Below are 27562 nucleotides of genomic sequence, written 5' to 3' on the forward strand. Positions count from 1 at the left end.
AGAAACAATCCGTTTTTCATTTTTCATTTCAACATTTATTGGTTTCCATAATTATATGTACACAAGAAGTAGTAAAACACTTTACCACACTTTTAGTCCATTTGTCTGACAGAGAAAATGATATTTTTACGTTTTAGACAAATTAAATTCATACTTTCTTTAGTTCACTCACACACAGTCAACATCAGACAGATTCTTGAACCACACATACGCACAGTCAACATCAGACAGATTCTAGAATCACACATTCACACAGTCAACATCAGACAGATTCTAGAACCACACATTCACACAGTCAACATCAGACAGATTCTAGAACCACACATTCACACAGTCAACATCAGACAGATTCTAGAATCACACATTCACACAGTCAACATCAGACAGATTCTTGAACCACACATACGCACAGTCAACATCAGACAGATTCTAGAATCACACATTCACACAGTCAACATCAGACAGATTCTAGAACCACACATTCACACAGTCAACATCAGACAGATTCTAGAACCACACATTCACACAGTCAACATCAGACAGATTCTAGAATCACACATTCACACAGTCAACATCAGACAGATTCTAGAACCACACATTCACACAGTCAACATCAGACAGATTCTAGAATCACACATTCACACAGTCAACATCAGACAGATTCTAGAACCACATATTCACACAGTCAACATCAGACAGATTCTAGAACCACACATTCACACAGTCAACATCAGACAGATTCTAGAACCACACATTCACACAGTCAACATCAGACAGATTCTAGAATCACACATTCACACAGTCAACATCAGACAGATTACACAACAATGAGGAAGAATGTTCCAACACGTTCTTGGACACATATGTGCATTGAATCAAAATCCAGGATAGAAAATAGACAGCAGAAGAAGGTCTAAATGTACATTTCAACAGGTATTCATAGAAAAATAAAAAGAGGAAAAAGCCAAACTGAGAAAGAAAACATTTAAAGTGAATTTATGAAGCACTGATGTTTAACAGTGTTCAGCTATGTCTGGACAAGACTCAAGAGCATTTTGCATAGGTGCATAGGTTGCCTGAAAAAATGTTGCCTGAACCTGATATTCAGCTAACGTACATACATACAGTAGCTGCCAGCACCAAAGCTCTGTTGATGCCTGCCCCTGTCGTCTTGATGCCACTCTGAGAAAGCTACACCTTTAATTGGACTTTTCCCTCTTATCTTGTCAACCTAACAACAAAAGTAACAACGATACTGTAAAACAAACACTAAAATAACACCACCCAGTCCATATTGGTGGAAAATACAGCACTTCTTTCTCTTATTGTTCCTCTCTTTTCAGCCCATTTTCTGGATCATTCTGTGTCTGCATTAAGAGTATTAACTACATCTGTCTCCCTGAAAAGACCAAACGATTCCATATGTATATTGGTGTTGGATTCAACATGTTGAACATTGAGATATTAGATACATGATAGAGAAGAAGCATAGAATCAACGGAGAAAGTTAAGGGTTCTCTGTGGACAGACAGAAGGAGAAAGTTAAGGGTTCGCTGTGGACAGACAGAAGGAGAAAGTTAAGGGTTCTCTGTGGACAGACAGAAGGAGAAAGTTAAGGGTTCTCTGTGGACAGACAGAAGGAGAAAGTTAAGGGTTCTCTGTGGACAGACAGAAGGAGAAAGTTAAGGGTTCTCTGTGGACAGACAGAAGGAGAAAGTTAAGGGTTCTCTGTGGACAGACAGAAGGAGAAAGTTAAGGGTTCTCTGTGAACAGACAGAAGGAGAAAGTTAAGGGTTCTCTGTGGAATGTGTTTGATGGAGGAGAGGAGGGTGAAGTGTTTGATACAGGGAAGACAGATGGACATCTGTGGATTAGGTGAAGGAGGGGTTGAGGTCAGTAATCAGGGTTTCTTATCTGGTTACCTTCTTCCTGTTGGGCATATACTGTAAGGATTGGAGAGAGGGAGTGTCTTAAGTGGGATATAAATATCTGGATGGGACAAATGTTGGGTTGTCTGATTACAGCTGTACAGAACCTTTGGGAAGAATTCAACTTGGTTAAAGCTTCTCTAGTGTCCGTGGGTTATTTACTCTGAAAAATAAGAACCTAACATTGGAAAGTTAATATCTCTGTGAGACTAGTAGACTACTACCCAAAAATAAAAGGACAAACAACGTAGTTCTACATTTGCATATGGTTTTCCTATCGTTATAGAAACCCTGAGCAGAACCCTCTGGGAGATCATATTTGTTTAGGATTCACTACAAAACGTTTCACCTAAATATCTACCTGGATCTAGTATATGTTATATCCACAAAGTGCAAGGAGGCACTTTGAACATGGAGATGTAAGATAACGCTGCTCTTCAACAGGTTCCGTCCTCAGAGTGTTTCTGAGACCCAGTACTGCTGTAAAGATCAGTTCCCTATTGAGATTCTACCCAGCATCCACTGCTAGGTTATGGTCTTCTTGTTATATAACCTTACTGGTCCAGGTACAGAGGTTTGTACAGTGCAGTGCTGGACACACACACACCGAGCTCCAAATAGTCCTATCTGTAATTGCAAGCTACTTTTTCAGTCTTTGTATTTATCATGTTGAAACGACATACATTAGAGGAAGTAAAGGGAGGACCGGCCTTCCTTTCTTTCAGAGTCACAAATGAGCATGCTGGAGATGGAGCTGAACTTTTCAAATCCAAATTGAAGGGCAAATTTTCTGTTGATATGGATTATTTGACTGTAATTAACATTGTCGTAATCATCATGCTGACTGACTGAACAGATTGTGGTTGACAAGGCAAGGTTGTCGTTTAGCATAGAAATACAAACACACAAAGCACTGACTTTCAGGGCCGACCGGCTTACAAGCCTATATTCCCTCTACCATCTCCTACTCTCCCTCTACCATCTCTCTACCATCTCTTACTCCCTCTCTCTACCGTCTCCTACTCTCCCTCTACCATCTCTCTACCATCTCTTACTCCCTCTCTCTACCATCTCCTACTCCCTCTCTACCATCTCCTACTCCCTCTCTCTACCATCTCTCTACCATCTCTCTACCATCTCCTACTCTCCCTCTACCATCTCTCTACCATCTCTTACTCCCTCTCTCTACCATCTCTTACTCCCTCTCTCTACCATCTCCTACTCTCCCTCTACCATCTCTCTACCATCTCTTACTCCCTCTCTCTACCATCTCTTACTCTCTCTACCATCTCTTACTCTCTCTACCATCTCTTACTCTCTCTCTCTACCATCTCTTACTCTCTCTACCATCTCTTACTCTCTCTCTATCATCTCTTACTCTCTATCATCTCTTACTCTCTCTCTACCATCTCTTACTCTCTCTCTCTCTCTACCATCTCTTACTCTCTCTCTGCCAACTCTTACTCTCTCTCTCTACCATCTCTTACTCTCTCTACCATCTCTTATTCTCTCTACAATCTCCTTCTCTCTCTCTACCATCTACTCTCTCTCTACCATCTCTTACTCTCTCTCTCTACCATCTCTTACTCTCTCTTACTCTCTCTCTCTCTACCATCTCCTACTCACTCTCTACCATATCTTACTCTCTCTCTACCTGACATCTCTTACTCTCTCTCCACCATCTCTTACTCTCTCTCTACCATCTCTTATTCTGTCTTTTGTTCTCTCTCTTTTTCACTCTTTCTTTGACACACACATTCACACACACTCGAATGCACGTATACGTTATATACAGACACACAAAAACATATAGAATATATTGATTGTTGGTGTGTTTGTCCTCTTACAGCCAGGGGAGGGAACACATTAAATTCTCTTCCTGCCTCTGCACATGTCTTGTTAATGCTGTCCATATGCACCTTGCGTCTTTGGCTGTCTATAAATACGCAGCAGCCACATTTGGAGGCATTTAGTGATGTTAAGTCCAGAGGTAAGCTCCAGTGCTTAGAGGCTGATCATGTGTGCCGATGCCAGAGTTTAATCCTCTAAGTCAAAGGTATTGTAGCTCCTTCAACACACCCAACACTTGTTTTTATTCTGTCACTAGGGGGAGCCACATGGTCAACATTCTGCTTCCCTTTGCTGCGGGATGTTGTTACGTTAACGATTTCAGAACCTGTTTGCTGCTATTGGTTGACTGCAACAAGAGGCAGTAGTAAAGTCAAGGGCTTTTTGAGATAGTTCAGTGTTTGCCTTGACGTTTTTGCCATTTTTATATCTTTAAGAAAATGTGCATTACCAAGGCTCTTTAAGTTATTTAATTCTTAGTGCTATTAGAAGGCAGCAGGTTTAGAAAGCGTCAAAGCCACTCTGGAAACCAAAGAAAAGTGAATCGACCACCACTGAATATCTAGCAACCCCTGGAACATCAAGCGTTTCTGGAACATATTGTTATAAGGTTGTGCAGGGTCAGGAATAGGAATAGTAGTGACTGACAGGAGGGTTCTCCATGGAGGGGCTTCTCATCATAACACTCCTCAACTGGTCCTTGTATACAACTGGCAAGGCCACATCCCATAAGCACACGTTCGCTGAACTGCCTCTGGCGCTAACAAAATCCCTACATTTTTATACATAAAACAGACAGAAGGATTGCTTTTCCCCCAAAAGGTTGAGCAGCAACAAAAGTGCGGCATTGCGTATATCAGAGAACATGCACTGTCGAGTAAGGTTCAGAATACAACCACCTGAATGGGTCCATTATACTAAACAATGCCTTAAAAATCACCAGCACAGCTTAAGCAATGTCATTTGGAAGTCCTAATCTAATTGTTTAAGATAGGTACAAGTGGATGCGTACCTACATTGTCTTTGTGGGAGGGGAGCTTCATCCCATAGTCAATGAACTGACCATAGTCAGACCACAGGAAGTAAGACTGATGCACCAAAGCTTGTGATTACAGGGCTAAGTGTGGTTACGTTCTTTATTTTGGTCAGGAAGGGAAGCTTGTGGAAGTCAGGATGAGGTCGGAGCAGGGTGCTGCTTTACTCTCGTTTCCATGGTTCCTCCTCAACAAGAGAGAAATCTGCAGTGTTGGGGTGGCCGTTGGGGTGGCCGTTTCCATTGCCCATGGATACCTGCAAGCAATTACCAGGGACATCTAACTGTAAGACCAAGGCACAGTCATATTGAAGCTGTCAAAGGGTTTGAGCAGAGAAACCAAGGGGGTAATACTTGCAGGCCATCCTTTTGGTTGAATTTGGCTGGTCGGTTGAATTTTGGTTGAATTGGTTGAATTTACTGGGATTCCCGCAAATTTGGTCCCAATAGAAAGAAAAGAAAAGAAAGAATATTCTCTGAGTACTGAAGCGACAGCAGATACAGAAGATAGATTGAATCCTCTCTGAATACTGAAGCGACAGCAGATACAGAAGATAGATTGAATCCTCTCTGAATACTGAAGCGACAGCTGATACAGAAGATAGATTGAATCCTCTCTGAATACTGAAGCGACAGCAGATACAGAAGATAGATTGAATCCTCTTTGAATACTGAAGCGACAGCAGATACAGAAGATAGATTGAATCCTCTCTGAATACTGAAGCGACAGCAGATACAGAAGATAGATTGAATCCTCGTTGAATACTGAAGCGACAGCAGATACAGAAGATAGATTGAATCCTCTCTGAATACTGAAGCGACAGCAGATACAGAAGATAGATTGAATTCTCTCTGAATACTGAAGCGACAGCAGATACAGAAAGATAGATTGAATCCTCTCTGCATACTGAAGCGACAGCAGATACGAAAGATAGATTGAATCCTCGTTGAACACTGAAGCGACAGCAGATACAGAAGATAGATTGAATCCTCTCTGAATACTGAAGCGACAGCAGATACAGAAGATAGATTGAATCCTCTCTGAATACTGAAGCGACAGCAGATACAGAAGATGGATTGAAATGTGTTTTCTCACTGACAGGAGAATGTAAAACATTGATGAGTCAGTTTCGTTTTCTATCTTGGCCATGTATTTTATGGATTCTCTGCCCAACAGAATTACCGGGACAATAATGTTGAATAAGAAAACAACTAAATGACAGTATAAAACAGTGATTAGTAATTGTCCCATGCAAGCAAAGCAATAGAACAATGATCCATGACAAATGGATCAGTAAAATGCTCTGAAAATAAGAGCATGGACTTTTCTTTGAGTTTTTGGTCTAAAACATAGCTAGCTACAGTAGAAAGAAGGATTTTTGACAGGTCCATAATATGTCTGCCACTGTTTTGGATAAACATGATGAAATAGCAGTCTTCATGTGTACCACTAGCCATACAATGTTGATTTAAAAATTGGCCGTAAAACTGAATCGAATCATGTAAGCAGGGCTGCCACAAATACATGTCCAATTAAGAAAAATAATCCCACTCATGTCACAGATTAATACAAGACATAGGAAGAAAAGTCAAGTGCGGAAAAATGTTTTCAAAAGAAAAATCGTGTCAAAAACATAACATCAGAATGATAGTAAACTGTCGAGCAAAAGTACACAGGTATCACAAAAACTGCTTTTCCATATAGTTAGTGAGTGAGTAAATAAATATATGAGCATATTTATTTAGTTTCTCCACCTTGTAATATTGTTTTCTCCAAAATAATTGTATAAGGTGACATCAATGTATGTCGACATACCAAATGACAAGAGAAGGAAAGGCAGCCGTTACAGGGGAAGTCTACATGCACGTCTCTATATCCTTAAAGATGAAATGTACCTTGCAATCATCTATCATGACTGTGCTGTGGGCTGCAGCGTAAACACACTGGTTGGTGTTGTTCTCGAAGAACGATTGGGATTTTGTCAACTCAAATTCATCAACTTTTTGCGCGGCGTCAAACGCATCGAGCTCGTCTTTGGACAGGTGGTAAACGATACCGGCCCCGTAGGAGTCCCCAACCACGTTGACGGAGGTTCGGAACCGATCCCTGTAGTTTTTTTTAGGGTGGGGAGGCAGACACAGAGACAGACAAGTGCAGAAGGTAATCTCTCGGGGGAACAAAGCTGAGGACAATATTTTGAGGAAGACCAGAGTTTTATCCTGAGGTAACAAGAAGATATTGTGTGTGTGTGGAAACATTCTCTGTACGTGTGAATGCAGGTACAAGTGCAAGATTGAGTACTCACAGCAGCCAGTCAACAGCCACCAATAGACTGATGTCTTGGGTGGGTAACCCAACGGCTGTTAGGATCAGTAGCATGGTCACCAATCCAGCACTGGGGATACTGGCCGCTCCCACACTGGCCAAGGTTGCTGTCAGGCTACAGTCAGGATGAGAGATCTCAGTCAATTACACACTGGCCAAGGTTGCTGTCAGGCTACAGTCAGGATGAGAGATCTCAGTCAATTACACACTGGCCAAGGTTGCTGTCAGGCTACAGTCAGGATGAGAGATCTCAGTCAATTACACACTGGCCACGGTTGCTGTCAGGCTACAGTCAGGATGCGAGATCTCAGTCAATTACACACTGGCCAAGGTTGCTGTCAGGCTACAGTCAGGATGAGAGATCTCAGTCAATTACACACTGGCCAAGGTTGCTGTCAGGCTACAGTCAGGATGAGAGATCTCAGTTAATTACACACTGGCCAAGGTTGCTGTCAGGCTACAATCAGGATGAGAGATCTCAGTTAATTACACACTGGCCAAGGTTGCTGTCAGGCTACAGTCAGGATGAGAGACCTCAGTTAATTACACACTGGCCAAGGTTGTTGTCAGGCTACAGTCAGGATGAGAGATCTCAGTTAATTACACACTGGCCAAGGTTGCTTTCAGGCTACAGTCAGGATGAGAGACCTCAGTTAATTACACATACATTAATTTCAACCTTATATTGTAGGTACATGAAGACATGTTTTTTGTCAAGGTCAATAGATCATATATAGGGCACCTTGTTTTGAACAATCATGTCACATGACCTGAATTTGAACCTTTATTTAAAGGGTTTTCAACAAACGGTCCCTTTTCTTATTATGTTAGATGGGCCAGCACCATTCTCCAGCACCAATCTCCAGCACTGTGCTCCAGCACCATTCTCCAGCACCAATCTCCAGCACTGTGCTCCAGCACCATTCTCCAGCACCAATCTCCAGCACTGTGCTCCAGCACCATCCTCCAGCACCAATCTCCAGCACTGTGCTCCAGCACCATCTTCCAGCACCAATCTCCAGCACTGTGCTCCAGCACCGTCCTCCAGCACCATGTTCCAGCACCATGCTCAGATAATTGCTTTTATTTTTGGTGTAAATCTAGTGTCTGGAAAAGGCTTAAAATAAAGATTAAATCCTAGGTCATGTGACATGATAGTCCGAAACACAGGGCCCTAGTCATGTAGGATTAGAAGTGTCCTACCTGACAGTGACGATCTGGCCGTAGTCGAGGTCGATGTTATTCATCTGGGCGATGAAGATGGCTGCCACGGCCTCGTAAAGCGCAGTGCCGTCCATGTTGATAGTGGCGCCCACGGGGAGCACGAATCGTGTCACTCGCTTATCGATGCCCAAGTTCTCCTCCAGACAGCGGAATGTGACTGGCAGGGTACCAGCACTGAGAGACGGGTACAGAACTTGTACTTAATACATATCACAAGACTTGGAATGGTATTAAACACTGAATTGACATAATATCTATATTATGCATTGAGCATTATGTTCTCTCAAAGGGTGACTTTTAAAGGGTCTTACTTTAAGCAGTAAGATTAGTCGACAAGAGTCTAACTACATTGTGGTAGCTAAGCTCTACAAATCTGGTGTCATGCATGAAGGTATCAGACACCCGTGAAATGTGGACACCCCTCTAGGACATGAACCACATCTCTGTTGCTGTTATCATCTCAGTGTGAGCTTCGGCTGTGGCTCAAAACCTACTCTGTCATACAATCTATCAAATAGGTTGGGTAATGCAGAGTCCTTAATATAAATGAACTATTTATCCTAAACTAATCTGAGGTTTTTAATCTTTGAAAGCAACTTTGCGCTGTGTGCACCACGAATAACATTACTCTTGTTTTTAGTTTATCTGTAGAGTGGAGACAAAACAAGCAAGGTCAAGGCATCTTGTTTTGTCTGTCTTATCGTAAACAAGCAGAATGGGTTCTAGAATGGGTTCTAGAATGGGTTCTGAGCAATAATACGTTTGACAGAGGGAAAAGGGAGGGTGACAGAGAAGAAGTGAATAGGTTAGTGTATAGGTTAGAGAATAGGTTAGAGAATAGGTTAGAGAATAGGTTAGAGAATAGGTTAGAGAATAGGTTAGAGAATAGGTTAGAGAATAGGTTAGAGAATGGGTTAGAGAATAGGTTAGAGAATAGGTTAGAGAATAGGTTAGAGAATAGGTTAGAGAATAGGTTAGAGAATAGGTTAGAGAATGGGTTAGAGAATAGGTTAGAGAATAGGTTAGAGAATAGGTTAGAGAATAGGTTAGAGAATAGGTTAGAGAATAGGTTAGATAATAGGTTAGAGAATAGGTTAGAGAATAGGTTATAGAATAGGTTAGAGAATAGGTTAGAGAATAGGTTAGAGAATAGGTTAGAGAATAGGTTAGAGAATAGGTTAGAGAATAGGTTAGAGAATGGGTTTGGATCTTGTACCTAGATGCTGTCCCAATAGCGGTGACCCAGGCCTGGAAGATTCCCATGAAGAAGACATAGGGGTTTTTCTTCACGATGACTAAGTATATTAGCGGTAGAAATATGGCACCGTGGATGACAAGGCCCACGATCACGGTCACCATGTACATTCCCAGTTGCCTGGCAACCATTTCCAGATCATCGATTGAGATGATCTTCCCACAGATGAGACAGGCGATACCGAAAGGGGAATACCTGGGAGAGACCTTGGTGAGATTAGTTTTGCAGTTTGGTAAAACTAATGAAAGGTCAATAGTGGTATGTAATTGGGAATATTGGGGCAACCATGTACACTGGGGGCTAATTTCCTGTAATAAATAACACTTTTCTCCTTTGGCCACAGTGACTAGAGTGGACTTCCTAGAATGCCTGTTGTTTTAGAGGAGGGGGGGGGGGTAGAGGTATATAACTCTAGAGAGGAAAAGACTTACCACATAATCATGCCAACAATCCTCATGACGATCTCGTTGAGAACGTTAAAAAACTCCAGCATGAGCTTGGCCTTTTCTCCCATCTTCCCCATGATTATCCCGAAAGCCACAAAGAAACCGATCAAACCTACAGTTTCAAAAGGAGGCAAAAAGTGTCAAATCAATTATTTGGACTGCTAAGACAATCATTCATTCCAGTTAAGAGCATGTTTTCTATAAGTGTACCAACCTAGCACATTCATCCCACTCTTGTACTGAAGAGCCCTTTTGATGGTAAACTGTGGTGGACCCCTGGTCCTGTTGGTAGGTACGGGGACTTTTGTGGTGACTGTCTGGATCTGCTGGAAGCAGGCCTGAACCAGGTTTTCTGGGAAAAGGTTTCGAATTAGATCGAAGAAGGCGTCCAGACTGGAGACGTCATCGTTCTTCTTGCCAGGCCCGAGGTTAGACTTCAGCTTGGGGTTACCTGGGTGAATGAGCAGCACCAGAATGACACCCAGAGCGGCAGCGATGACTGTGGTGGACATGTAGTACACCATGGCTCGGGTGCCCAGGCGGCCACTGGACTTGGCATCCAACCCTGCCAGTCCTGGAGTGGGAGAGAGGTGAGAGAGGCCCGCAGTTCAACAACCGGTTACGTAAACTACAGAAGATATGCATTCCAGATACTCTAGTGATAAATGCAGTGGCGGCTGCTGAGGGGAGGAAAGCTCATAATAATGTCATGGAACAGAGGAAATGGAACGGCACCAAACAGGTGTTTGATGTGTTTGATACCATTCCACTGATTCCGCTCCAGTCATTACCACGAGCCTGTCCTCCCTGATTAAGGTGCCACTAACATCCTGTGGATAATGCTATAATAACACTCCAACGTACAATGCCTCTAGTGCTAGTACAGACAAACGCTAGCAAACGCACTCTACACACAGGTATACTGTAGTACATTGTCATATTGTTGTATGGTGATATTATACATTTTGTATTGAAGATATGTAGTGGTGTAATAATGTAACTAATGGGGATCCATAATAAACACCAGGAAGAGTAGCTGCTGCCTTGGCAGGAACCAATGGGGATCCATAATAAACACCAGGAAGAGTAGCTGCTGCCTTGGCAGGAACTAATGGGGATCCATAATATGACACCAGGAAGAGTACCTGCAGCTTTGGCAGGAACTAATGGGGATCGATAATACCCCAGGAAGAGTAGCTGCTGCCTTGGCAGGAACTAATGGGGATACATAATAAACACCTGGAAGAGTAGCTGCTGCCTTGGCAGGAACTAATGGGGATCTATAATAAACCCCAGGAAGAGTAGCTGCTGCCTTGGCAGGAACTAATGGGGATAAATAATAAACACCAGGAAGAGTAGCTGCTGCCTTGGCAGGAACTAATGGGGATCTATAATAAACCCCAGGAAGAATAGTTGTTGCCTTGGCAGGAACTAATGGGGATCCATAATAAACACCAGGAAGAGTAGCTGCTGCATTGGCAGGAACTAATGGGGATCTATAATAAACCCCAGGAAGAGTAGCTGCTGCCTTGGCAGGAACTAATGGGGATCTATAATAAACCCCAGGAAGAATAGCTGCTGCCTTGGCAGGAACTAATGGGGATCCATAATAAACACCAGGAAGAGTAGCTGCTGCCTTGGCAGGAACTAATGGGGATGCAAAATAAACACCAGGAAGAGTAGCTGCTGCCTTGGCAGGAACTAATGGGGATCTATAATAAACCCCAGGAAGAGTAGCTGTTGCCTTGGCAGGAACTAATGGGGATCCATAATAAACCCCAGGAAGAGTAGCTGCAGCCTTGGCAGGAACTAATGGGGATCTATAATAAACCCCAGGAAGAGTAGCTGCTGCCTTGGCAGGAACTAATGGGGATCTATAATAAACCCCAGGAAGAGTAGCTGCTGCCTTGGCAGGAACTAATGGGGATCTATAATAAACCCCAGGAAGAGTAGCTGCTGCCTTGGCAGGAACTAATGGGGATACATAATAAACACCTGGAAGAGTAGCTGCTGCCTTGGCAGGAACTAATGGGGATCTATAATAAACACCAGGAAGAGTAGCTGCTGCCTTGGTAGGAACTAATGGGGATCTATAATAAACCCCAGGAAGAGTAGCTGCAGCCATGGCAGGAACTAATGGGGATCTATAATAAACCCCAGGAAGAGTAGCTGCTGCCTTGGCAGGAACTAATGGGGATCTATAATAAACCCCAGGAAGAGTAGCTGCTGCCTTGGCAGGAACTAATGGGGATACATAATAAACACCTGGAAGAGTAGCTGCTGCCTTGGCAGGAACTAATGGGGATCTATAATAAACCCCAGGAAGAGTAGCTGCTGCCTTGGCAGGAACTAATGGGGATCCATAATAAACACCAGGAAGAGTAGCTGCTGCCTTGGCAGGAACTAATGGGGATCTATAATAAACCACAGGAAGAGTAGCTGCTGCCTTGGCAGGAACTAATGGGGATCCATAATAAACACCAGGAAGAGTAGCTGCTGCCTTGGCAGGAACTAATGGGGATCTATAATAAACCCCAGGAAGAGTAGCTGCAGCCTTGGCAGGAACTAATGGGGATCTATAATAAACCCCAGGAAGAGTAGCTGCTGCCTTGGCAGGAACTAATGGGGATCTATAATAAACCACAGGAAGAGTAGCTGCTGCCTTGGCAGGATCTAATGGGGATACATAATAAACACCTGGAAGAGTAGCTGCTGCCTTGGCAGGAACTAATGGGGATCTATAATAAACCCCAGGAAGAGTAGCTGCTGCCTTGGCAGGAACTAATGGGGATCCATAATAAACACCAGGAAGAGTAGCTGCTGCCTTGGCAGGAACTAATGGGGATCTATAATAAACCCCAGGAAGAATAGTTGTTGCCTTGGCAGGAACTAATGGGGATCCATAATAAACACCAGGAAGAATAGTTGTTGCCTTGGCAGGAACTAATGGGGATCCATAATAAACACCAGGAAGAGTAGCTGCTGCCTTGGCAGGAACTAATGGGGATCTATAATAAACCCCAGGAATAGTAGCTGCTGCCTTGGCAGGAACTAATGGGGATCTATAATAAACCCCAGGAAGAATAGCTGCTGCCTTGGCAGGAACTAATGGGGATCCATAATAAACACCAGGAAGAGTAGCTGCTGCCTTGGCAGGAACTAATGGGGATGCAAAATAAACACCAGGAAGAGTAGCTGCTGCCTTGGCAGGAACTAATGGGGATCTATAATAAACCCCAGGAAGAGTAGCTGTTGCCTTGGCAGGAACTAATGGGGATCCATAATAAACCCCAGGAAGAGTAGCTGTTGCCTTGGCAGGAACTAATGGGGATCCATAATAAACACCAGGAAGAGTAGCTGCTGCCTTGGTAGGAACTAATGGGGATCTATAATAAACCCCAGGAAGAGTAGCTGCAGCCTTGGCAGGAACTAATGGGGATCTATAATAAACCCCAGGAAGAGTAGCTGCTGCCTTGGCAGGAACTAATGGGGATCTATAATAAACCCCAGGAAGAGTAGCTGCTGCCTTGGCAGGAACTAATGGGGATCTATAATAAACCCCAGGAAGAGTAGCTGCCTTGGCAGGAACTAATGGGGATCTATAATAAACCCCAGGAAGAGTAGCTGCTGCCTTGGCAGGAACTAATGGGAATCCATAATAAACCCCAGGAAGAGTAGCTACTGCCTTGGCAGGAACTAATGGGGATCCGTAATATCCCCCAGGAAGAGTAGCTGCTGCCTTGGCAGGAACTAATGGGGATCTATAATAAACCCCAGGAAGAGTAGCAGTTGCCTTGGCAGTAACTAATGGGGATCCATAATAAACCCCAGGAAGAGTAGCTGTTTCCTTGGCAGGAACTAATGGGGATCCATAATAAACACCAGGAATAGTAGCTGCTGCCTTGGTAGGAACTAATGGGGATCTATAATAAACCCCAGGAAGAGTAGCTGCAGCCTTGGCAGGAACTAATGGGGATCTATAATAAACCCCAGGAAGAGTAGCTGCTGCCTTGGCAGGAACTAATGGGGATCTATAATAAACCCCAGGAAGAGTAGCTGCTGCCTTGGCAGGAACTAATGGGGATCTATAACAAACTCCAGGAAGAGTAGCTGCCTTGGCAGGAACTAATGGGGATCTATAATAAACCCCAGGAAGAGTAGCTGCTGCCTTGGCAGGAACTAATGGGGATCTATAATAAACCCCAGGAAGAGTAGCTGCTGCCTTGGCAGGAACTAATGGGGATCTATAACAAACACCAGGAAGAGTAGCTGCCTTGGCAGGAACTAATAGGGATCTATAATAAACCCCAGGAAGAGTAGCTGCTGCCTTGGCAGGAACTAATGGGGATCCATAATAAACCCCAGGAAGAGTAGCTGCAGCCTTGGCAGGAACTAATGGGGATCCATAATAAACCCCAGGAAGAGTAGCTGCTGCCTTGGCAGGAACGAATGGGGATCTATAATAACCCCCAGGAAGAGTAGCTGCTGCCTTGGCAGGAACTAATGGGGATCCATAATAAGCCGCAGGAAGAGTAGCTGCTGCCTTGGCAGGAACTAATGGGGAACCATAATAAACACCAGGAAGAGTAGCTGCTGCCTTGGCAGGAACTAATGGGGATCCATAATAAGCCGCAGGAAGAGTAGCTGCTGCCTTGGCAGGAACTAATGGGGAACCATAATAAACACCAGGAAGAGTAGCTGCTGCCTTGGCAGGAACTAATGGGGATCTATAATAAACCCCAGGAAGAGTAGCTGCTGCCTTGGCAGGAACTAATGGGGATCTATAATAAACCCCAGGAAGAGTAGCTGCAGCCTTGGCAGGAACTAATGGGGATCTATAATAAACCCCAGGAAGAGTAGCTGCTGCCTTGGCAGAAACTAATGGGGATCTATAATAAACCCCAGGAAGAGTAGCTGCTGCTTTGGCAGGAACTAATGGGGAACCATAATAAACACCAGGAAGAGTAGCTGCTGCCTTGTCAGGAACTAATGGGGAGCCATAATAAACACCAGGAAGAGTAGCTGCTGCCTTGGCAGGAACTAATGGGGATCTATAATAAACCCCAGGAAGAGTAGCTGCTGCCTTGGCAGGAACTAATGGGGATCCATGATAAATACATATGATGGCAGGGTTCTGGTCTCCCACCTGTGATGAGACTGGAGATGATCAGGGGCAGGATGAGCATCTTCAGCATCCTCATCAGGATGTCTCCTGGGAACGAGATGATCATGACCACATCAGGGGGGAGCGGCGACATGGGACGCAGTAGTATTCCCGAAACAGAGCCTGTGATCACACCTAGAACACAGAGAGAGAACCCACAGTCATATCAACTGGATCTCTCATTGGTTTTCTGTTGCATGATTTAGAACCACCGTTTACACACACTGGGCTATTTGTATTCATACACATCAGCTAGTGTTTATACCCTGAACACAACAAGCTCTACCTCGACTCTCGCTACACTTTCACCCACAAGTTTTAGGCAACCTTATGCACTGTGAGGGATGGGAGGTGACTAAGTGCAGAAAAACTAAATTATATCAAAACTAAATTATATCAAATCCCACACTTTTCATTGTTAAAGATGCAATCGGGGATCTTAAGAACTTACTAATTTGTAACATATTGTATGAATTTGAATTTGTAACATATTGTACGAATTTGAATTTGTAACATAAAATATGAGTTGCAAAAAAACAAAAATACAAAATAAAACGTGCTTTTTGTAACTTAACATTCAAAATACATGACATAGAACACAATTGCGCACAATTTTCAGGAACCCATTTTGGCTCATTAGCATTAGTTTCAAAACTACTGACTGAAAGTATACACATCTAAACAACAGGTTAACTTACCAAGACAGTAACAACCAGACACATCTAAACAACAGGTTAACTTACCAAGACAGTAACAACCAGACACATCTAAACAACAGGTTAACTTACCAAGACAGTAACAACCAGACACATCTAAACAACAGGTTAACTTACCAAGACAGTAACAACCAGACACATCTAAACAACAGGTTAACTTACCAAGACAGTAACAACCAGACACATCTAAACAACAGGTTAACTTACCAAGACAGTAACAACCAGACACATCTAAACAACAGGTTAACTTACCAAGACAGTAACAACCAGACACATCTAAACAACAGGTTAACTTACCAAGACAGTAACAACCAGACACATCTAAACAACAGGTTAACTTACCAAGACAGTAACAACCAGACACATCTAAACAACAGGTTAACTTACCAAGACAGTAACAACCAGACACATCTAAACAACAGGTTAACTTACCAAGACAGTAACAACCAGACACATCTAAACAACAGGTTAACTTACCAAGACAGTAACAACCAGACACATCTAAACAACAGGTTAACTTACCAAGACAGTAACAACCAGACACATCTAAACAACAGGTTAACTTACCAAGACAGTAACAACCAGACACATCTAAACAACAGGCTAACTTACCAAGACAGTAACAACCAGACACATCTAAACAACAGGCTAACTTACCAAGACAGTAACAACCAGACACATCTAAACAACAGGCTAACTTACCAAGACAGTAACAACCAGACACATCTAAACAACAGGCTAACTTACCAAGACAGTAACAACCAGACACATCTAAACAACAGGCTAACTTACCAAGACAGTAACAACCAGACACATCTAAACAACAGGTTAACTTACCAAGACAGTAACAACCAGACACATCTAAACAACAGGCTAACTTACCAAGACAGTAACAACCAGACACATCTAAACAACAGGCTAACTTACCAAGACAGTAACAACCAGACACATCTAAACAACAGGCTAACTTACCAAGACAGTAACATCTATACAACAAGCTAACTTACCAAGACAGTAACATCTATACAACAGGCTAACTTACCAAGACAGTAACATCTATACAACAGGCTAACTTACCAAGACAGTAACATCTATATGACAGGCTAATTTACCAAGACAGTAACAACCAGTCACCTCTAAACAACAGGCTAACTTACCAAGACAGTAACAACCAGTCACCTCTAAACAACAGGCTAACTTACCAAGACAGTAACATCTATATGACAGGCTAACTTACCAAGACAGTAACAACCAGTCACCTCTAAACGACTGGCTGACTTACCAAGACAGTAACAACCAGTCACCTCTAAACGACTGGCTGACTTACCAAGACAGTAACATCTATGCAACAGGCTAACTTACCAAGACAGTAACATCTATACAACAGGCTAACTTACCAAGACAGTAACATCTATACGACAGGTTAACTTACCAAGACAGTAACATCTATGCAACAGGCTAACTTACCAAGACAGTAACAAGCAGACACATCTATAGGACAGACTAACTTACCAAGACAGTAACAACCAGACACATCTATAGGACAGGCTAACTTACCAAGACAGTAACATCTATACAACAGGCTAACTTACCAAGACAGTAACAAGCAGACACATCTATAGGACAGGCTAACTTACAAAGACAGTAACATCTATACAACAGGTTAACTTACCAAGACAGTAACATCTATAGGACAGGCTAACTTTTCCAAGACAGTAACATCTATAGGACAGGCTAACTTACCAAGACAGTAACATCTATACAACAGGTTAACTTACCAAGGATGGTGAGGAAAAGGACCAAGTTATTCATGATTTTGCTGCATATTCCCCAACACATAGGCTGAGGAGGCTCCACGATGGGCTCCAAATGGCTTTCATGCATTCTGACCTCCACTTGCCTCTGCATTGTGTTGGCACTAGAGAGAGAGAGAGAGAGAGAGATAGATAGGAGGTTTATTCATTTACTCCTCCTTGACCCATAATGCCTAGCTGTGTCGACAGGTATTACCATATTTGCTCCAGTGTAAAGGTCACTGATGCAGCACACCATAAGAGTTTGATGTGGCTTCTTGTCCATCTGTAATAATGGCTCGGGAACTGATGGCAAACAGAATGATAATGTATTCATACTATCACAAAGATCAAAGATGTATGAGGGAGAGGAGACTGAATGAGTGGGTAGAGAGAGAGACATGGGAGATGTGAGTATGTAAATCATTCTAATTATATTTTTCAAAATAATTTGTATATTGGCAAAAACAATTATCTGTACTCTTATTTGTTGTATTAATTTGTGAGGGTGACCCCATTTCCCCGACTTTGAATACTACTGACGTAGCCCCTCGTATTAGTGAAAAGGCTCCACAAGAAAGAGTTGTTTTTAGAGGATTCACCTATTGGGACAATTCAAGGTGTGACACCTTCTTTTCTAAGAGTGTGCCTTGGGGCTTGATACCTGATATTTAGGTTTCAAAGCACACCAGTTATTTTTATTTTATTTTTTTACTTAACTAGGCAAGTCAGTTAAGAAGAATTTCTTATTTACAATGACGGCCCACCCCGGCCAAACTCGGACGATGCAGGGCCAATTGGGCACCGCCCTATGGGACTCCACCTCGTATTAGTGAAAGGGTTCACGGCCGGATATGATGCAGCCTGGATTCAAACCAGGGACTGTAGTGACGCCTCTTGCACTGAGACGCAGTGCCTTAGACTGTTGCGCCACTCAGGAGCCCACCATGACTTGTGTGTTAGTACAGTATGTGTGTGTGTCCAGTGTCTGTCGACAGCAACTGACTTAAACTTAACGTCTGTTATCTCTGCCCTCTGATCTGGGTCAGTCTGAGGATGCAGTGATTTTCCAGTGAATGGAGCTTCTTCGTAATCTTATTCCTCTGAGATGGAAGTCTTCATTTTCAGGTCATGCCCCCATCTCACACTCCTCACACTCCTCCCTCCATCTCTCTACCTAATCGCCTCATCACGTCACCACAGCAACAAGTCTCCCAGCTTTGTTGTTGCCTGGCTTATTAAAAGTCTTCAACTTAAAGGTCCTCGACCGTCCCTACTCCTAGCATCATTTAAATCACATCTCTTGGGGTGTATAACCTTGTGTGCTGTTGCGTAACTTTGTCCCCTCCGCCATTCTGGAACATCCGTGTGTTGTCACCGTGTCCCGTATTGTTTCATATTTACACTAACACACACTGTCAATACCGTCCATTTCCTGAGATGGAGCCCTTCTGCTGGGTCCCCCTGCTACACTGTTACACTGTCCTGAAAAAATGAACAGCTCTGTACTCACTGGCAAAATATCTCTTGGATTGAGAGGAAAATGGAGGTTTGGCGAAATTCCCTTCTGTTTCTAAAACCATATTGAGTGAAATTCCCTTCTGTTTCTAAAACCATATTGAGCGAAATTCCCTTCTGTTTCTAAAACCATATTGAGTGAAATTCCCTTCTGTTTCTAAAACCATATTGAGTGAAATTCCCTTCTGTTTCTAAGACCATATTGAGTGAAATTCCCTTCTGTTTCTAAAACCATATTGAGTGAAATTCCCTTCTGTTTCTAAAACCATATTGAGTGAAATTCCCTTCTGTTTCTAAAACCATATTGAGTGAAATTCCCTTCTGTTTCTAAAACCATATTGAGTGAAATTCCCTTCTGTTTCTAAAACCATATTGAGTGAATTTGTAGTAACTGCTTGTATTGCAAACTGTTTACATCCACAGAACCAAAGACGTGACGGAGAGGCAGTTAATAGGTTGTGACTGGCAAATCAATCAGAGGCTGTCTGACACACAGTGCCCGGACATAAGCCTGTTAAGGCCGACAAAATTAGCCTGTCAAGCACACCAGTGGTTTAGTTACATAACCTCTCAGGGGTGACCCAGGAACTGTCAAGGTGTGCCAAGCTGCGATTAGACCGTCTTGAGCAAGGGATTACTGTTTGATTCACAGATTCAGAAATACAGATTCACAATACATACAAATGAAATCACATATTTAAAAAACACAATTATTCACACAGCTCTTTGGCAAGAAATGGCCCCCTCACCAAGAGTCATCCATACTGCCTATCTGCTCTATGGTGCACTAGTACCAAAAGCTTTTCAAAGCCTAAACAATATATCGCTACAGTCAACTGAAGCCTGACTGTAGCAATTGTGAAGCACTTGAATCAGGATCCAGGGCACATACGATTTGCTAATGTCATTATGTGTCTCATTAGATAGGGTACATCTCATTGAGCTGGATGGTTCTCAAGGCCACCTGGCTGGGTTGGTGCAGATGAGGTCAAAGGGGAGAGTGTCTCAGCTCTCTCACCAGAAAGGGATGACCTCTGATTACCAAAGGTCAAATGACAATACATGAAGAATGATCAGACACGTCACCGACGCCAGAGCATTTTCCCTTTTTTGCGTCAGGGGACAACAACAATACTGTTGCATAATACTGTGATGAGGAAATTCTACTCAACAATACTGATGCATAATACTGTGATGAGGAAATTCTACTCAACAATACTGATGCATCATACTGTGATGAGGAAATTCTACTCAACAATACTGATGCATCATACTGTGATGAGGAAATTCTACTCAACAATACTGATGCATCATACTGTGATGAGGAAATTCTACTCAACAATACTGATGCATCATACTGTGATGAGGAAATTCTACTCAACAATACTGATGCATCATACTGTGAGATGCAAACTTTCAATCATACCTTCAAAAATCCATGACAGCAACTGCCTCTATAATAAATACAGGACGGAAAAAGTAGAATGTAGAAGGTTTGAAGAGAAACATTCTGGAGCGCTTCAAGAAAATGTTTCAAACCTTTCATATTCAATTAAAAACCTTTACATTTAGCTTACCTGTAGTTGTTGTCTGGAATTTGGAATGGAAGGTGACGTACTAAAGAGTCACTACTCAGTCAGCCATGGGGCTGCGAGGATAGAGTCAAAGAAAGGAAGGGAAATTCACGGTCTATCCATCTTGGAGATTCAGTGAAGATCCACAAACGTATGAAGGTCCCCCCTTTGCCCCTTAAATAAGGGAATGTAGAAATCTGGAGGCTATGCAGGAGTAGATCTCAAGAAGAAAGCCAGCAGCACCGTCTCAGCATCCAATCGAAATACAATGAATAATCAGCAATGCCCATGGAAGACTAAGAATGGTATCCGCAGTCACTGAAGTCGACTCATCCAAGCATGTGTGTAGACCTGAAGTGACCAACCTGCAGGCTGGACTATGGGCTCCACGTTCTGCTTAATTGTAAGCAGCAAGTGAAATCCTTGGTGCCCTCCTCTTTCTCCTTCTCTACCTGTCTAATCCGTCCTTAAAGCATGCGCTGTAATGCTTTTCCCTCGGATGTGAGGCGGGATAAAGACGCACGAGATTCTCAAACAATCAAAGCAGGCCTGCAAGCCAACTGCTCAAGAAAAGGAACACTTGGCTGTTGCATTGAAGAGACATGTGCGTGTTATAGCCAACCCAGATGTAAACAAAGAGGAGAGGGAAGTTTGAGTAGTAATGAATCAGACAAGATGGGCTCTTTCAACTCACACTTTTAGGAAAAAGGATCTAGAACAATAAAGGGTTCCTCAGCTTGTCCTTGCAGTTTAGAAGAACCCTCATTCCAGGTAGAACATTTTCTCCATAAAAAGAAGCCTTTTAGAACCTTTTCTTAAAGAAGGATGAAAAAGGTTCCAAATAGAATCCTTGTCCTTGTTAAACTAAGGCCAATGTCCTCACCCCTGGTGAAAGGTGACCGAGCTAGATCAATGTTTGTCAGACCATGAGACATCCTGAAAATCGGTCTACTCACAAAATTGGCTGTAGCGTCCAAACAGTTTAGGCTACACAATAATATGAGGTGAGACACTCACAAACACATACAGTGCATTCAGAAAAGTATTCAGACCCCTTCACGTTTTCCACATTTTGTTACATTACATCCTTATTCTAAAATGGATTGAATAATCTACACACAATACCCTATAATGACAAAGCAAAAACAGGTTATTAGAATTGATATAGTCCCAAAGCCACTGCTGGGTTGTCTTGGCTGTGTGCTTAGGGTCGTTGTCCTATTGTAAGATGAACCTTCGCCCTAGTCTGGGGTCCTGAGCAGGTTATTATCAAGGATCTCTCTCCACTTTTCTCAGTTCATTTTTCCCTTGATCCTGACTAGTCTCCCAGTCCCTGTCACTGAAAAACATCCTCACAGCATGCTGCCACCATCATGGTTCACTGTAGGGATGGTGCCAGGTTTCCTCCAGACATGAAGCTTGGCAATCTGGCCAAAGAGTTGAATTTTGGTTTCATCAGACCAGAAAATCTTGATTCTAATGGTATTTTGGCAAACTCCAAGCGGGCTGTCATGTGCCTTTTACTGAGGAATGGCTTCCGCCTGGCCACTCTACCATAAAGGCCTTATTGGTAGAGTGCTGCAGAGATGGTTGTTCCATCGGGCTCTTGGTCACATCCCTGACCAAAGCCCTTCTCCTCCGATTGCTCAGCTTGGCTAGGCGTCCAGCTCTAGGAAGAGTCTTGGTGGTTCCAAACTTCTTCCATTTAAGAATGATGGAGGCCACTGTGTTCTTGTGGACCTTCAATGCTGCAGAAATGTTTTGGTACCCTTCCCCAGGTCTGTGCCTCGACACAATCCCGTCTCTGAGCTCTACGGACAATTCCTTCAACCTCATGGCTTGTTTTTTGCTCTGACATGCACTATCAACTGTAGGTCCTTATATAGACAGGTGTGTGCCTTTCCAAATCATGTCCAATCAATTGAATTTACCAAAGGTGGACTCCAATCAAGTTGCAGAAACATCTCAAGGATGATGAATGGAAACAGGATGCACCTGAACTCAATTTCGAGTCTTATAGCAAAGTCTTATAATTATGTAAATAAGGTATTTCTGGTTTTTCTTTTTAATACATTTGCAACATTTTCTAAAAACCTGTTTTTGCTTTGTCATTATGAGGTATGGTGTGTAGATTTAAAAAAAAATTGAATGCATTTTAGAATAAGGCTGTGACGTAACAACAGGTAGAAAAACATGTGGAAAAATATTGGTTATTTTGCTCTAGGACCCCCACAGGCCTCACAAGACTTGTCTGAAGGTCCCCCGGCACCAGTTGAAAAATGAATGGAGGTATATACGGAGAGTGTTTAGTGCCAAAAATAATGTGTTAAGTACCCATAAAAAAATATGTATATGTTTCCTGATCTTTGTTATATCTCTCAGATATAGGACAGACACTTTAGAACAAACTTCCTTAAGATTTTTTGGGACTATCTGTTTTTCTGTGTAGTGAATCTGTTATTCAAAGTGTTTGTAGTGTAGGCTAATCATTTTAGCTCTTTGTTTTTTTATGCTTCAATGCGTCTTAAAATTCAAAATCAAATAGCAAAATGATCCTTGGTATGACCTCCTTAAACAATTTAATGTAGATTAGTAGAACCCCCCCCCCTCCCCCGCTTAGACAGGACTCTTATGAGTTAAGCATCCTAAATATTTAATATTTTGGTAGTCCACTTAAAATGATTGCTGTAGATTGTGAGCTATTCTTTTTCGTATTATTTCATTTTTCCCCACTTTAATTTGCATCCTGAGATTTTAGAGTATTCTGAAAATATTTTTTAGCTAAGGGGGCATTGAGTGTTCAATATTGGTCAGGTATATAAGTAGATAATATACAAATAAGTTTAGTTTATATTCATGTTTACCAATACTGATTGATACCTGTTACATTTGGGTCCTGTCTAATTCTTTCTACAAGTGGTTCTATTGCCTGTGCTAACAGGAGGGTGAGATGGGACATCCCTGTTTTGTGCCCCTTTCTAAAACAATCAGATAATGTATTATTTGTGTTATTTTATTAAATGTATTATTTCAGCTCAAAAGTTGAGGGCTTCCAAAGTTTTCAATAGAAAAAGCCATTCAAGATGGTTGAAAGCCTTTCGGCATCAACAGCCATTATTGATGAATCTAAGTGTCTGTTTTTAATAAGCCCTGTTTGATGGACATGTATCACGTCTGATAAGACTTTTGACATTCTATTGCTTATAAGTGTTGTTGTTATTTAATTGTCACAATGTATTACATGTATGGGTCTGTAATCAGCAGGGGACTCTCCAGATTTTCCTGGTTTTAATATAACTGAAATAACTGTTTGATACATGGAACTAGGAAGTTCTGAATTGAGTGACATGTGTGTTGTCATGTGTGTAAATAGTGGGGCTACTTTGTCCCAAAATGTTGAATAGAATTCCATTGGAAAGCCATCCATTCCTGGTGCCTTTCTCCTTTTGAATGTTTTAACAGTATGTAATATTTATTATTTATTATTGGGTAATCTCTGTTTTTAGTGATTCTTTTTTTGTGTTTTGGTAATTGCTTCATGTGTGTGTTACATTTTCCTTGGTGGTGGTCTGGTTTGTTGCAATAAGTGATCTCTGATCTTCATTGGAATGGAGTTAACCATCTCTGAGCCGTGTTCCCACTGGGCACAGACGTCACTTCGACATCTAGTTTTGATTTACATTTGATTGAATTGTCACATTACGTGAATTCAACGTGAATTCCCCAAAACATTTTACCATGTCATTTGGATTTTGCTTAAAAGTTGTGTTGAAAAAAAGGCTAACATTCCAACATCCCTTTACATTGATGAATTTTTGCAAATCTGATCAGTTTTCCACATTGATTCAACATCATCACCTCAATTGTTATTGTTGGAATGACGTTGATTCAACCAGTTTGTGTTCAGTAGGTTAGTCCACATGAAGGGAGGGAGAAGATGGCAACGCGTCTGTTTCTAGCTCATGCATCCCAACGCGGGACTCCACCCCCTTAGGTACACGTTCCTCACGCAACTCCATCTGACCACACGAACCATGATGAGAGGACATGGTGTCTATAAATAACTAATCTGTCCTGAGCTCTCCTAATCTACCACACATACACACACAGGGACATACACACATGCGCAAATGTACACACTCATGACACAACAGATATACCATGATATGAGTTAACTTACCACTTCCTAAGAATATATCTATCTAGTCTTCTCTTTTCTTAAAACTCACTAAGAATAGACAATCTTACAATCCAATAATTAAATCATGTCAATACCATGCTAGTAGAAATACAATTCCCAGCATGCATCTGTTTCTCTAATATCATGTACATTGATCATTTCATGCACATGGTGGCCTGGACACCTTATGGTGGTGAATTGGCTCAAATTGAAACCACAATCTTTGCAACTCCTTTTCCTGAATGTTAATCTGTGCCGGGTTCCTGCATCCAGGTGTTATGGTAATTCCCTGCATCATATTTTCCCTATCATTGATATCTTAGCAGAGTTGAAAATAACATAGCAATTAGTTGGACATATCAGTTCAGCAATCTTTACACATCAACTGTCTTTACTGTTCCACCGTAATAAAATAATTGTATTAATTTCAGTGTAATCTTGGAACCCTGAACCAAATATCATGTGCGCTAGCTGGCTAGTTAACTTTATTTGTTACTTCTAGGGGCGCAAGTGGATAAACAGCAGATTCAGCCTCTCTTCACTACAAACCACCCATCTGTCTAGAGAGACGAGACATTCATCCACACAATTATGATTCATCAAAATAACAAAAAATAATTATAATCACATAAATCTTCCCATATCTCTGCTTCAGCAAGGTGTGCTGGCATAATGTAAAAATGTATGTTTCTGTCTGTCGCTATTGGGGCTCCTTCCCAACTTGAACTGATTTACAACTCATGTGAGACTTCCTGAATAATTTGGACACCAGCTGAATAAGGCAAATGGCCTACTGAATTATTGTTTCATCATCTTTGAACATCTGGTTAATTGAAACAGACTACCTTAAAAATCACAGATTTTTTTTTGTACTGACAATCAAGAATTCCCTACCATATCAATAATGTTATAACAAAGGGGAAGCCTTTTTCCTGTATCATTGCTAATTTATGCTCAAAGATGAGTGTGCATTTCTGAGCAATCACAGCCATACCATGGGAAACCACAGGAAACAAGCACAAGCATTTCGCTACACCCACAAAAAACATCTGCTAAACACGTGTATGTGACCAATACATTTTGAGTTGGAAACTGTACGTTAGCATCACCGCTAGCATATGCTACCGCTGGTTGGCATTGGAGCTAGTCTGAGCAAGCTGCGAAGGTTTAAAAAGGCTTCTGAAGTTTGTCATTTCCACTTAGAAATGTCAGTCTTGATTTACCCAGACAAAAAAATGCCTCAACGCCTACATAAATGCCTATTCATTATAATCATCATAATAATTTACATGTCCTGTTACTGCAGGATTATTTTCCTGCTGTAACACACTGGCTCAAGTTAAGATCCTGCATCTGTACTAACTAGCCTCTGTTACAGGGAAACTATAGTAGCTACTAGCCTAATAGATTGCTCCACTAGTTAGCTACTTTGGTGTGAGGCTTAGTGTGAAGTGTGGTTGGTTATCAGTATTTGAACTAGTTTGCAAAATGTTGTTTTTTTGTTTCAAGAATAAAACTACTTCAAGAGCAAAACCTTGTCTTACAGTAATTCCAAAATGAATTGATGAATCATCTTAATTGTATCCATGTTCTTCTGCACTAATGTCTCCTTTACTGTAGGAGCCAGACTAAAGTGTTCCCTAAACCAGAGCCCCTTCCTCCCAACCTGCTCAACCCACCACCCACTTCACTCCTTCTATATCAATGCACCGATAAAACACATATCCACCAATAGTTCTGTAACGGCAATGACAAACAAATGAGTTGCAATGATCACAATTGTATGTTATTATTGTTGTTACTACTATTAGCTACTATTATCATTATCATAAGTCACAGCTGTAGTAGTAGTAATAGTAGTAGTAGTGGTGGTAGTGGTAGTAGTAGTAATAGTGATAGTAGTGGTAGAAGTAGTATTAGAAGAGGTAGTAGTAGTATTGGAAGTAGTAGTAGAAGTATTATTATTATTACTATTAGTAGTACTAGTGGTAGTAGTGGTAGTAGTAGCATAATTATAGTATTATTATTAGTAGTAGTGGTAGTAGTAGTAGTAGTGGTAGAAGAAGTATTAGTAGAAGTAGTAGTAGTAGTATTCGTACTAGAAGTAGTAGTATTAGTAGTGGTAGTAGTAGTAGTAGCAATAGTAGTGGTGGAAGTATTAGTAGTAGTGGTAGAAGTAGTAGTAGCGGTGGTGGTAGTAGTAGTAGTTTTAGTAGTAGTAGTGGAAGTAGTATTACTAGTAGTAGTAGCAGAAGTAGTATTAGTAGAAGTATTATTATTATTAGTAGTAGTAGTAGTAGTAGCAGAAGTAGTATGATTAGAAGTAGTAGTAGTAGTAGTATAAGTAGTATTAGTGGTAGTAGTATAAATAGTATTAGTAGTAGTGGTTGTAGTATTATTATTACTATTGTTATTAGTAGTAGTACCAATAATAGTAGAAGTAGTAATATTTTTTATGTATCCGTTATTTTACCAGGTAAGTTGACTGAGAACATGCTCTCATTTGCAGTGCCAGATTGGGAATTTAGCCAGGACACCGGGGTTAACACCTCTACTC

General features: G+C 41.8%; 1 protein-coding gene across 2 annotated transcripts; it reads right to left on the bottom strand.

Moving 5' to 3' along the window:
• Nucleotides 1-12: 12 nt before the first annotated feature.
• On the bottom strand, nt 13-21235 carry LOC116359609 (excitatory amino acid transporter 2-like). Of its 2 annotated transcripts, none has more exons than XM_031812538.1 (10): nt 20829-21235; nt 17719-17858; nt 15207-15359; nt 10275-10634; nt 10046-10172; nt 9576-9809; nt 8339-8533; nt 7116-7250; nt 6706-6916; nt 13-5066 (listed from the first exon to the last, which is right to left on the bottom strand). In XM_031812538.1, exons 2-10 carry the CDS (start codon nt 17846-17848, stop codon nt 4974-4976), a joined length of 1638 nt encoding a protein of 545 aa, XP_031668398.1. In that variant the 5' UTR covers nt 17849-17858; nt 20829-21235; the 3' UTR covers nt 13-4973. The 2 variants fall into 2 exon arrangements, with proteins under 2 accessions (XP_031668398.1, XP_031668399.1); XM_031812539.1 differs by having other exon boundaries at nt 3637-5229; nt 20829-21176.
• Between the last annotated feature and the right edge of the window lie 6327 nt (nt 21236-27562).

The sequence above is a fragment of the Oncorhynchus kisutch genome, unplaced genomic scaffold (genome assembly GCF_002021735.2).
Source record: "Oncorhynchus kisutch isolate 150728-3 unplaced genomic scaffold, Okis_V2 Okis03b-Okis08b_hom, whole genome shotgun sequence".
Taxonomy (NCBI): domain Eukaryota; kingdom Metazoa; phylum Chordata; class Actinopteri; order Salmoniformes; family Salmonidae; genus Oncorhynchus; species Oncorhynchus kisutch.